At 37.6% G+C, this 12,993-nt stretch overlaps 1 protein-coding gene across 1 annotated transcript; it reads left to right on the forward strand.

Annotated features, from left to right (window-relative positions):
• Positions 1 to 11,401: 11,401 nt before the first annotated feature.
• On the forward strand, positions 11,402 to 12,749 carry LOC109399384 (hatching enzyme 1.2-like). The gene is made up of 3 exons (XM_029878997.2): positions 11,402 to 12,074; positions 12,135 to 12,568; positions 12,637 to 12,749. The coding sequence occupies exons 1-3, from the start codon at positions 11,759 to 11,761 to the stop codon at positions 12,721 to 12,723; spliced, it is 837 nt and encodes a 278-aa protein (XP_029734857.2). The 5' UTR covers positions 11,402 to 11,758; the 3' UTR covers positions 12,724 to 12,749.
• The last annotated feature ends 244 nt before the right edge of the window (positions 12,750 to 12,993 follow it).

The following is a 12,993-nucleotide window of genomic DNA, read 5'->3' on the forward strand; positions in this document are numbered from 1 at the left end:
TGCAGTGGTGCTCAGGCTGGAGGATACCGCGGGCCAAATTTGCAATTCGGGATCGACCTGCGGGCCGCATAAAACATCGATGAACAAAAACAACAAAAAGAACAATTCTTATGCATATTTATTAAAATTTTGAACTGTTCAGAACTTGTGTAAAGGTCAAACTTTACAATCTATTGCCTTCGTGAAGTTCAATTTAGATTCATAAGTTGAGAAAAAGTTTGAGCTTCAAATTGGAAATCAAACAAACAATTTAGAAGTTGCCCCTAGAATTTCCTTGAAGCCACTTCAAGAACTTCTCAAGCAGCTTTCACAAGAATTTCTTTTGAATCGCTAAAAAGGTTTGGTGGATTTTCTCCTGAAATTTCTTGTGGAGTTGCTCCAGAAGGTTTTCGAGAAATTTCTTGAAGTTTCTTTTAGTTTTTCTAGAATTCTCTTGGAACACCTCCAAAAACTCCTCTTAGATTTGCCATTGGAACTGCCCTGATGTTACTTCAGGAATTCCCCATTAATCGTTTCCAATAATTTCTCCTAGAATAGCTTCCGGATTTTTCTGAAAATTTTCCAGGAGTTTCTTGAAGATTTTAGTAAATTCTTTCCATAAGTCTTTTCTAAAGTTGATGAAATACTTCATCATTAAATTTCGTCAAAAATTAGATTTTAACAATGTTTCCGGAAGCTTCTTCAACATTATCTTCTAAAGTTGCTGCATAATTTCCTTCAAATTTATTGTTCAAATTTATCTCAGGCGCTCTAGGCATCTTTTGTGTCTTGATGCAGTTGGTCCTGGGATCTTGTTTGTAGTTACTCCTGAAAGTTCTCTTTTTGTTGCTCGAGGAATTTATTCTAAAGTAGTTTAGGAAATTTTGTTAGAGTGGCACCAGAACATTTTTCTAGGAGATGCTTCTATAATTTCCATGCAGTTTCGCCACAACTTTCTCATTGAGTTTCTTCAGGTTCATTTTCTCCAGGATAATTTGAGTTTCTCCATATATTTCGTTTAGAGTTGCTTAAAATTTTTCTCCAATAATGTTTCCTCGAGTTTCTCCAAAAATGTATTCAAAAAATTCTCCTAAAGGGCACAGGAGACGCTTTATGAATCTCGCCTGAGATTTTTTCCTTTGAGTTAGTTCAGGAGTTTCGCTTGGACAATTCAAATTGGATTCGTATGTTTTGTTTTGTTTGTCGGAAAATGTGTGAGTCTTATAATAGAAATTTAAACAAACATTGAAAATAAAAAAAAAAATTGGCAACCAAGTTGAGATTTGTTGAGAATTTTGTCAAAATCTTCGTGCTTTGTGTTTTTATGTTCTTTGGAAAGGCAAAATGTGGAATATTTGCTCAGCGTTGCAAACTTTCATTTGATTCGTACCCCTTATAAATAACTATAAGCTGGCTACGTGACTTAGCTGAAATGCCGAAATATTTCGGAGTTGCGATTTCGAATCTTACCAGAACGGATTGTTCTTTTTTGTTTATTTATCATTTAATTTGTGTTCAACACTGTGAAAATTGATCAGCATTTTTTTGTTCGATTTCTTAATAAATTTAACGAGTTATTTCAAACAATCGCTCAAAAATCTCGATTCGTCTTAAAGTAGGCACTTCGCGAGCCGCATCTTAAGACTTGGAGGGCCGCATGGGGCCCGCGGGCCGCAGGATGAGCACCACTGATCTAGTGGTTAAGGCTATGGGTCGCCAATCCGGAGACGGCGCGGCGGGTTCGACTTCCGTTCCGGTCGGGGCAATTTTCTCGACTTCCTGGACATAGTGTATCATTATGGTTGCCACGCATTTTACAAATTCATGCAATGGCATACAAAGAAAGCCCTTCAATTAATAACTGTGGAAGTGCTCTAAGAACACTAAGTTGAAGAGAGGCAGGCCAAGTTCCAATGCGAACGTAGAGCCATGAAGAAGGATTTAAATCGTCTGGTTCGATGAGGGGAAAAATCGAGAATCAAAAAGTCTTCTTGGAATTCCGAGACCGAAGCAACCTTTGCATAAAAACGGTCGCGAAACTTCTTCAATCCGTCAGAATTTACCATCATTTTTGCGCTTCAAGTTAGAATTTTAACTTTTCTTCATTTAAAGTGTTTTTAGTAAAAAATGATTCAATAGGGCACTGCACTGTTTTGAATTTGTATGGAATTTTGACGTTTCTTGGTCTTGTTGTTAACAAAATTTCTGTAAGAATGAAGGAAAGGAGAGAATTTATTACAGTGTCCAGTGTCCTGAGAGAAGAAATCTCGTCTGCACGATTTGAAACTGTAACTGAATGCCGAACGGAAGCACCATGCCAAATAAAATAGTTAACTCCTGGACGAAATCGAGCGCCTTCCCAACCAAATCGCCCAGCCGAGTCAGGAATACTAGGACAAGCTCGTTGACTGATGAAATCCATGGTCGTGCTTGTTTTAAAGCATTGAATTTAACCATATAGATAAGTGTTAAAAAAAAATTTCGCCAAAAACTGCGAAAAGTGATCAATTTCACCCGAAATCACGGTACTCAGTTACACGTATACACAAAATCTAAGAATTGTCGCATCCTTCGCTTATAGTGAATCCTAAATCTTCCCTTTACAAATATCCAACTTCTTGACATCTATGAGGGCGTTGGTGAATCACTGACCTCTCATATCCTCTCCTAACCTCGTAACGGAGAAGATGGACGTGGCCCACGGTGTGTCTGGTGGAGAACATTAATTTAAAAAAATCGGTATCGCTAAGACACCCACCAAACGAAAGCTAAGGGTCCCCCCTTTCATTTGAGACTTAAAGGAGAAAGTTCTATCGGCGGGTCTGGAACAATTTTTTTTTTGAAGAAATATGATATTTTTTCATTTTTTTCGAAGAACACATTTATGACAAAACACTGTTTTTTCCATTGCAAGCATGATTTTCCGACGATATATTTTTTAAATTATGTTTATTATTCTTCACATAAAAGCACAATAGTCCCATGTGAATGGGAAATCCAGCAGATGACAGTTTTGTGTTTATGGATAGTGTGGTGAATGTACCAGAACAGTGAGTATAAAATCGAGTTATATGCTGTTGCTTTGAATTATAATCTAGATTCCAATAATGTGTTTGCATCCTATGACAGACGCGTATACGTCTTTAGGGTCTCGTATTTGACTGGCACCAGCAGGTCACCAATCGACCACCTTTACAGCATATACCGTCATTTGGTTCTTCAGATTTGTGCTCTTGAAATTTCGGGGTGTGACTTCGTCATATATTCTTCTCAACTTCAATGCGCGTCTGGTACTCAAGACACATGTTTTCTTCCGTCGTCTTCTTCTTTTTCTTCTTCTCTTCTTCTTCTTCTTGGCGAAACGTCCCTACAGGGACAAAGCATGCTTCTTAGCTTGTTCTATGAGCACTTGGAGATGTAATAAGAATAAATGAAATAGTTTGATTTGTTTGAAATTTTCTTGTTTTATCTCCTACAAGCACTTTCACAGTTTTTAACTAAAAACTTATTTTGCCAATTACTATTTTGCATGTGTATAGCGTGTGTCTTGCACGAAAATACTGCATGCTCATTTAAGTCGAGGAAATTTCCTTCACGAAAAGGTCCTGGACTGACCGGGAATCGAACCCGTCATCCTCAGCATGGTTGTGCTGGATACTCACACCTTTGCAGCTGTGGCTTTATGGGCACTTTTCGTTATCAAAAATAAATCATCGGTGAACAAAATCGGTTTACTGTTCTGGTCACTCGTTGACGCCAGTTTCCATCTGGATGGTAGTTCATGAATATTTGAGAGCATCATCTGATCAGCCTGATCTCTGGGTTTTGCCCGCAAATATTCAGCAACCTCAGCAACTTTATGAGAAGTCTGAATGATGTTCAACAAGTTTCAATGTACTTCAGCTTTAGTGCAAACAAGCTGCTTGCCTTTGATCATCCTCCTGTAGCATCTAGAACACAACTGCAACGAGCAATTTCTTTCTGCGTCATCGGTATTAGCGCTAGATCTGCCACGTTTGCCCTTTAGGAGCTGTGGAGCTGTTCATAAACCACGTAGACCAAAATTGGGCAACCTCAGACCCCCCCCCCCCCTCCCCCCTCGTAGACTTTAGTCCATACAAAAATTTTGAAATTTGTATGGAGCGTAGACTTTGGCCAGACCCCCCTCCCTCCAAAAAGTCTACGTGGTTTATGAACGGCCCCTTATGAGAAGTTGTAGTTCTTGCAGAACTACATATTTCACAAACAACTCCATGTAGAAGGTTTCAAATAATATGTAAGCTCATAGAGAGTAAATCTAATGGGTAAATGGTGGCGAATGAGATAAATTAAATGAGCAAGTCCGAACTTTTTTGTGGGGTAGTACTAACTGCTATCTCTGATATCTTTCAGAAAAAAGTTTTCATAATACAACCTGCAAGTAGAAACAAGAACGAGTTAAGGCATTTTCAATCCGTTCTGATTAATATGTATGTGCTCAGACATATGTACTTTAATGTAAAACATGTGTATATGTCAATAAAGCTGTAGAATTGAATGAAAAGTTGCTAACTCATCTATAATGCCATGATGCTAGCAGAAGATGTTTCCCGACAAACTCGCAAAATGTGAGTTCTTCCTTCGGAAGGGAAATGAAGCTTGGGTCCCGAGATGAACTATAGCCAAGGGCTAAAAATCTCGTTAATACAGATTAAAAAAAAATAGCAAAAGATCAAACTATTGATAACCGACAGATTAGCACATTGTTCTTACTACATATACCGTTAGACATGTAGCATTAATTATTCTGTTTTTGTCAGTTGAGTAAGGCTACCTGTTCACAAAGATACTATTACTAATATTTTTTATGTCTAATTACCCGTTATTAGACAATTTTACTAAACAAATCTAAAACAGTGAATATTAACTGCTTTCGATGATAATTGTGGCGGAAAAACACTTCTTTAAACACAAAACGTACTCTTTGATTTGGTTTTCCTCGTCACTTAAGGGGTTCTTGTTGTAGTTGTTTCTTTAAAAGTAAGGAGCTATACCTAACTGCAATAGTCTAAATTAACTAAAAATGTTTAAGTCTTAGGTACCATAAAGGTGCACAAATTGAACAAATACCGGCATGTGATAATTCTATCCGAGCCACGGCATACAAGGATCACATTGATAAAATTGGTGTGGAGTTCTAGATCGTGTTATTCATGCTTTTGAACGATTTAAATTGCATCATCAAAAAACTTTCAGTTTTCCGAAATGGATTACCTTCCAAATGTTGTGCCCCGTTACCCGAGCTACTTTGATGTATGTTCTATTTTTGTTGACATTACTCGGCCTACTTTGATCGTAAAACTGTTAAATCATAAGACATTGTCAATAAAAAATAAGACAATTGCAGCCGCAATAACTACTTCCACATAAAAGGCAAAGTTTATTTGTATATATGCCCAGATCCTGCTGAAATTCTATTCAACTGCTTTAAATATTTTTTTTTTGCACTTTATGTCTAAGCAATATTTTGTAAGGAAAATTTTTAATATTTGATTTGAGTAAACTTTAAAAGGACACGTTACAAATGGGCGACCTCATACAAGCCCATTTGGCTACACTCAAAATTGAAAAAAGAAAAAAAAACACAAGCCTTAAAGATAGTAATATTTGAAAAAAAAAAATTGTTCTAGACCCGCCGATAGAACTTTCTCCTTTTAGTCTCAAATGAAAGAGGGGACCTTCAGCTTTCGTTTGGTGGGTGTTTTAGCGATACCGATTTTTTTAAATTAATTTTGTTCTACCAGACACACTGTGGGCCGGCAATGAATGTTTTCATGTCTTTTCTACCTCAACTTTTCATTTAATTTATTTAGCATGCATTACAATCATAATAAAACTCTATGTATCAACAATTTTTCGCCACAACACTGTAATGTTCCGGAAGCAGCTCCGGGTCTCCCGCCGGAATTGGCCAAATATAAAAGTGAACTAAACTCAAAAATGCGACACATCAAATAGCTGCTTTTTAGATAACCAGGTGAACGGTAAGCAGCAAAATAGATTCAGACCATATCTGAACCGGTTCCAGGTGTCCCGCCGGAAGTGTCCAATTAAAAAGCTTAACCAAACCCATGCATGCGACACATCAAACAGCGGCTTTCTCGATGATCAGGAGAATCGGAAGCAGAAAAATAGTTTCTTCGAATTTCGACTGTTGGTGATTATGTTGGAAGGGGAATGGCGTTCAGTCTTTGGAGGAATAACTCAAAAACGGATTCTTAAGCTTTCATCCTTAAGAATCCGTTTTTGAGTTATTCCTCCAAAGACTGAACGCCATTCTTCTTCCAGCAGAAAAATAGTTTCAGACCATATCTGAACCGGTAGTGTTCCGGAACCGGTTTCAGATCTCTCCCCAACTAACATTTTCAGCGCTATAAGCTTCAGTCATTTGCTCTCTGTTGTGTAACCATCGAGTAAAAGCAGTCAACGCTGAATAAAAGGAAAGCTAGTCAAATATAAATCATAAGCTAATACACGACTGCAAAACAAGCACCATACAGCTACCAAATTCGGTTTTCAGATATCAATCACTTGTCACTGGGGCTGCCTTTACTCCACCATACTCCAACTCCGGGAGATTTCCCGGAAGATGTGAAAACTTGAACACATCGAATAGGAGTCCCCACTAACAAAACAGCTGCTACTATACAGTACAATTCATTATACTGACAAATCCCCAAACCAGCAGCGCTTTAAAGGCCGTTATGCGATTTCGTTACGGCTAGAAGCTGTAATAAAGAAACTGTTGGTTTACCAACACGGCTTGTCGGATATAAACATAATTATCAAAACAAACTTTAAGCGGGATATATAGCTACTACACAAATTCTTTACAGCTATCCATGTATGCTGTGAAATTATTTGGGTTGCTTTTATTGTACTTTAATTCAATGCCGGAAAATTTGCCGGAAGATGTGCAAATCGAGTAAGAATCCCAGCCACTACAACAGCTGCTTTTATACAGTACGTTTTGTAATGTTTCCAAAACACAAAACAGCAGCGCTTCGTAGCCGTTTAAAGAACACTCTTTCAGCTAGAAGCTGTGAAGAAGAATCTGTTGGCGTAACCACACAGCTTGTTCAATGTAAACATTATTGTCACAGACAAACAGACGTAACACTTGCGAAATTTCCATCGACCACGCTTTTAACGATCATTTTAAATTTTCATAGTTATGGCTTTCACAACTAGGGGCGCGCGCATCGTTTTTCTATGCGTTTGACGTTTCACACTAGCGCCTTCTGTTGACGATATGGCACAACACAGTGATTCGTGCAACTTTTCCACCAGGTGATGGTAGTGTCAACTGAGCGATGGATTTCGATGAAAATCGTTCAAGGTGTTACGTCTGTTTGTCTGTGTTATTGTGTTTGACGTTTCACAAGCTTTTGCTGCAAGATGAAGTTGGGTAAGGTTTCTTGTGGCACAATTATGAGGCCTTGTGTGGAGTAAAACAAAACGGGATATTTTCTATGCTATTTATATATAGCAGTGTGACAGCGAGGACATCATCGGGACCAGTGGATACGGAGATCGGGAGTTCGATTCAAGTAGCGGCAAGTACTTTAATTATTCAATTTTAAAAGTGATAATTCCAGTTCCACATGTATTGCGTCACGGTATCCATAACCTAATTATATTTAATCGTTTAATTTGGGGATGCCGTATAACTATTATTTAACAACTGCGAAAAGGCTGAAAAAGCGCCTTTTCAAGATGTTATTCAGTTAGTGGTTACATAGGAGCCGAGAAAAGAGCTATGGCCTCGTGGCATAGAAGCTGCTCGCACAGCATATACATGTGGATTAAGTTCGCCAGATTCATTGGTATAGGGTTTGCATAGAAGCTTCCGTCCATATGTACAACACAATAACTCAGCATCAAGCCGTATTGAGGACGCTTTGTTGACGTTTACATTAACAATAAATGTTAGTTGGGTATCCTTAAGTTACATGAATTGAAATATAAATAAATATAAAATATAAATACTTGAAGTACGATATAACATGAACCAAAGCACATTTAAAATGAAAAGAAAACGCGAAACGCGAAGCAGATTCACTTTCTTGGCATTTGCCGTTTTTATAATCGTGTGTGAAGTCTTATAAAATCTAGCTTGAACTCAACATAGAATTTCTGCGTTCGATCTCACGAAAAGTTTTGATAATAAAACACAAAATTCTTCAAGGCCATGGAGTCTACGAGTGACTTTCAAATTATATACGTTTCTTTACAAAAATAGGGTGGGAACCAATTATTAAGCATGTGGCTCCCATTTTCATTCTACGAAAAGCAATGGAATAATGCGCTGTTTGTTTTGTTTTATATTTTTGTATTTTTTGTTAGAAGTGAGAACCCATGAAAACAAAAAGAACGGAATCAATCGGTGCCGTAATCGTTTGTTTTCGAATATGATGAACATGGGAGCGTGAGATTATTGATGGCACACATACCCTACGTCCAGAAACGAGGAGAAAACGCTTTGTCAACAAAAACATGTTCACCTTTTTAACTCCAATCAGAAATGGATTATGTATTGAATTAAAAGTAGTTGTCCTGGTCAACATTGTACCCACGTTTTTATATGCAGTTCTATGAAAAAAAAATCTGAAAAAAGTTCAAAGTTGTCAGCGTTTTCTCGTATACTTCTCTGGCCGATTTTTTATTCTTATTTTTATCAAACTTTAATACTTTGAGTGCATGCATCGTCGTGAATCATATGTAAACCATTTAACGCGTTATCGAGCTCTACGAGTCTGAAATCACATATCTGATCCAACTTGCGACATACAAATATCATTTCTCACGTTAAGTACCTTCCATAGCCCATAGCTGCAACGATCGATTTTCCGAATTTCCAAGAAATATGATCAATGGTTGAATGATCTCTCGGTAAAGTCCTGGTGTAGTATGACTAGGAAAAGTACAGCATTTTGAACAACAATAGGGTATTTAAATCCTGACAAAGGTACGGCTCCATCAAGGCGCAGCATAGGTAAAGTTATTTTTTTTTTCACTTTTTAACGAGTTTTGCCCCATTGAAATACAAATGAGCCATTTTTGTACAGAATAGTAATTTCTCTTCCAGATGCGTCTCGAACAAATTACAAAATTAAATTGAGGAGTTTTAATCCAATGAAAGTCAGCATGGGCATCAAGAATGATGATATTAAAAGCCATTTTCAAAGGAAAAAAGTAACCACTAAGGCAAAATAAAAGTTAATTTTGATGTCAAACGATTTCGGTGTCGTTACAATGAGGGAGCATTCAAATTCTTCTGTGTACAGTGTATCAAACAATTGTCCGTACAGCAATTTTTTGGTCAAAATATTTTTTCATTCAAATGTTTATAACTTTTTTATACGTCAATCAAAAACGCTGAAATTTTGACCAATCATAAACCATATATTGAAGCTCCATTGGTAAAATTTTTAGCGAGATCGAATTAGTTTTCTGAAAGTTATAGAACTTTTAGTAAAACTCATAAGATTTTTGAACACATTTTTTAAACATTATATCTCAATATGTACTTGATGAAAATTTTTCATTTTTTTTTGTGTTACAGCTTACACCTAAGGCTTTCATATGCAGCTTTGTTTTTGGTTTTATATTCACTACAAAAAATATGAAAAATCTGTATATGTTCAGAGTGTCATTTGGAAATTTATCATATTTTGTTCAATAAAAGTGCCAAGTGTTTTCAACTTTTTTAAACTCCCTTAATGTAATATTTTTATACAGGACCTACTAAACTACATATGAAGAGTAGGTCCTATGCATTTTTCGTTCAGTTAATGCACTTTCATTGGTGGAAAACGTTTGGCAGATTATATGTGCAAAATATGGTATTTCTTTAAATATCGTCAACTACATAAGCACATTTTTCATATTTTTTGTAGTGAATATAAAACCTCAAGCGTAGTAGCATATGAAAGCCTCAGGTTTAAGCTGTAACACAAAAAAAAAGTGAAAAAGTTTCATCGAGTACATATTGAGATATAATGTTTTAAAAATGTGTTCAAAAATTTTGTAAGTTTTACTAAAAGTTCTATAATTTTCAGAAAACTTATTCGATCTCGCTCAAAATTTTACCAATGGAGCTTCAATATATGGTTTATGATTGGTCAAAATTTCAGCATTTTTGACTGACGTATAAAAAAGTTATAAACATTTGAATGAAAAATTATTTTTACCAAAAATTTGCTGTACGGACAATTGTTTGATACACTGTACATATTCCTAGATGTCATCTAATGAAATATCATATCGTTTGCGTATATTGTACATCGATTATTTATTAATCGATTATTTGGGAACAAAAAAATTCGACACCCCTAACATTTTTTTCAAGAAATGTCGCATTGCACTGTAAACTAAAATCAAAATACAATTATGTATTGACTTTCTCTGACAACAGGTGGTGCTGAAATCATTCCCTAACGGTGTCTCCATGTCTTTGTATGTAAAAACGTGAAGTGACCTATATTGTTAATATAGTATATTTGCTTTATCCCAACTGGTGACAGATAATGACATGATCTCGAACATTTTTGTTGCAGACAAAACGGAAGCTGAATTTGTTGCGTACTTTTCAACTCGTGAATAATCAATTATTACCAAGCCAAAATCGAACTTTTTTGATGAAACATCTCCAGCAGCGTTGCAGAGTTTACCGACTTAAAAATCTCCAAACTCGTGATACACGATCTTTGTCCTATTCTGTTCAAGTTGGGACAAACCTATGTCGGATTGGGTAGAATGTCGCAACAAATTCAGGTTGCGACATTGTCGTTATTGTTGTGCGATGCTTGAATTTTGATTCACTGCTTCTGATAGAACTTCCGTGTTTGTTGTGAACGACACAGCAGTTCCATTTGTTCACATTATGCTTTGCCCAGGCGGCGCCTTTTGTCCTGGAAAAGACGAGTATGCTGTTTCCGCGTTTTTTTTTATATCACTCCACGTTCTGCCGGGTCCTGTGCTGCAGCATGACCGCCCTCACTGCGCTCTTCTCTTCCAAAAATCTCTCTACACTCATCGTCAAACCAATTGTTCCTTCCATTTCAACCTATTCTACTTGAGTAAAATAGCTGTTCGTTCCCAAAAAATTATCCATAAGTAATTAGAACAGCAGTATCGGAAGAACAAAATAAATAATAAAGCGTCTCCATTAGTTAGTTAGTAGAGATATATAAACGTGTATCTTTCGTTAATATGATTTTGGACATTTCCACCAAACATGAGTCCACTCATGGGTCTTGTTGACCAATTGTTATAACTAAAAATACCTATGCATAGGATGGAAAATTTCCCAGCATTTTCACCACAATTGAGTTGCGCATCAAACCATTTCACACTTCGAAGACTTTCGAAATATGCACACAAATATGCTATCACCGTTGCATCATTGATGATGTTGTTAACAATGACCCAGATCTCAATCGGCAAGCGTGCCACCAAGTGCTCCAGAACAGAGCCGAACAGAACACACAATGTCGACCCATTGACGCCGCATCGACCGGTGTGTAATCAAATTTAATTAATTGAACCTTTTATCAGCGTATCACACTTTCGGTGTACCACTAAATGTAGGTACTCCCACTCATCGGAGGGCGCTTCCTTCGGGCACTAATGGCGAGATGATTGTTTGATCCGCCAGACAACGAACAGGTCGTGTTCCGATGGGTGAGAGCCGCATAAAATATTCAGTCATATCGTCACGATAGTTTTACGCGGAAGGATGTTCTTAACGGTCGTTGGGTTGTTGGCACTCCGCGTGATCGCCGTCGTCTGCGCCCCCCTCGGAGATGAGGACGAACCCTTCGACTTCGATTTTTCCGAGTTGGGCGATGAGCTGTATTTCGTTGAAACGAGAAATCACACGGAAAAGTTGCTAGAAGAGTGGAGTGACGACGACGAAAGCATCAATCCGGAAGAGATGGGACCGTACGTGGAAGGGGATTTCTATCAACCGGAGCTTGCGAAAAACGCGGTGAAATTCAAAAGCAAAAAGTGGCCGAAGGGAGTTGTGCCGTACAAAATTAGCGGAAGTTTCAGTAAGCTTACATGTGGTAATACCCGTTGAATATCTTAGATTCAAATGATTCTCCTCGAAGGTAACAGTGAAGTGCAACGAATCCAACTGGCGTTCAAATTATACCGCTTGAAGACCTGCATTCGATTCGTTCCCAGAACCAGCCAAAAGGATTTCATTTCCATCGAGAGATCTTCCAGTGGCTGCTGGTCAACTGTGGGACGTACGGGAGGTCGCCAGGTGGTCAATTTGCAGAGTTCTTGCTTTCGGCAGATTGGAACGGTACTTCACGAGTTTATGCACGCGTTAGGATTCCTCCACGAGCACACGCGCCACGATAGGGACAAATTCGTCGACATCAACTATCTGAATGTGCGCTTCGATGCGATTGGAAACTTTTGGAAGGAAACCAAGGAACGGACCAGCACGTTCGGTACCGGGTATGACCTGGGTAGTGTGATGCACTATTCCCGGAAGGCATTTAGTTGGACTGGATTCAACACGATTGACCCCAAGGTAGCACCTAATATTTTAACAAAATTTGATTAGACACATCAACGAGATAACTCTTCTATATAATCTAGGTGAAATTTTCGGGAAAAATAGGACAGCGCAACGGATTCTCCAACAACGATGTAAAACGGATTAAAGCAATGTATTGCAATGGATGAACGGTAAAGAAAAATATGGCTTTTTTTCAGTAAATACGAGAAAATTTCCAATAATAGGGCACGATCGGTGAAGTACAAGATTTGCAGTAATGAGCTGAATTTGTGTATGGTGAGAAAGTAAATTCTTCGTTTCTGCAAGGAAATGGTACAACCGGTACAAAATGCGTGGGTATTATGATTCCTTGCTTAATTTAATGCTGTTTGAGCAAAACTTGCCGTTGAAGAGACAATAAAATTTAATGTAGAAAACAACACAATTCTTTAACCCTT

The sequence above is a fragment of the Aedes albopictus genome, chromosome 2 (genome assembly GCF_035046485.1).
Source record: "Aedes albopictus strain Foshan chromosome 2, AalbF5, whole genome shotgun sequence".
Taxonomy (NCBI): Eukaryota; Metazoa; Arthropoda; class Insecta; order Diptera; family Culicidae; genus Aedes; species Aedes albopictus.

Excerpts from the sequence above, each read along its gene's own strand:
- LOC109399384 (XM_029878997.2), top strand. The coding sequence starts at position 11,759 with ATGTTCTTAACGGTCGTTGGGTTGTTGGCACTCCGCGTGATCGCCGTC. Across the intron at positions 12,075-12,134 it reads CAAAATTAGCGGAAGTTTCA|GTAACAGTGAAGTGCAACGA; the intron begins GTAAGCTTACAT and ends TTCTCCTCGAAG. Across the intron at positions 12,569-12,636 it reads TCAACACGATTGACCCCAAG|GTGAAATTTTCGGGAAAAAT; the intron begins GTAGCACCTAAT and ends TATATAATCTAG.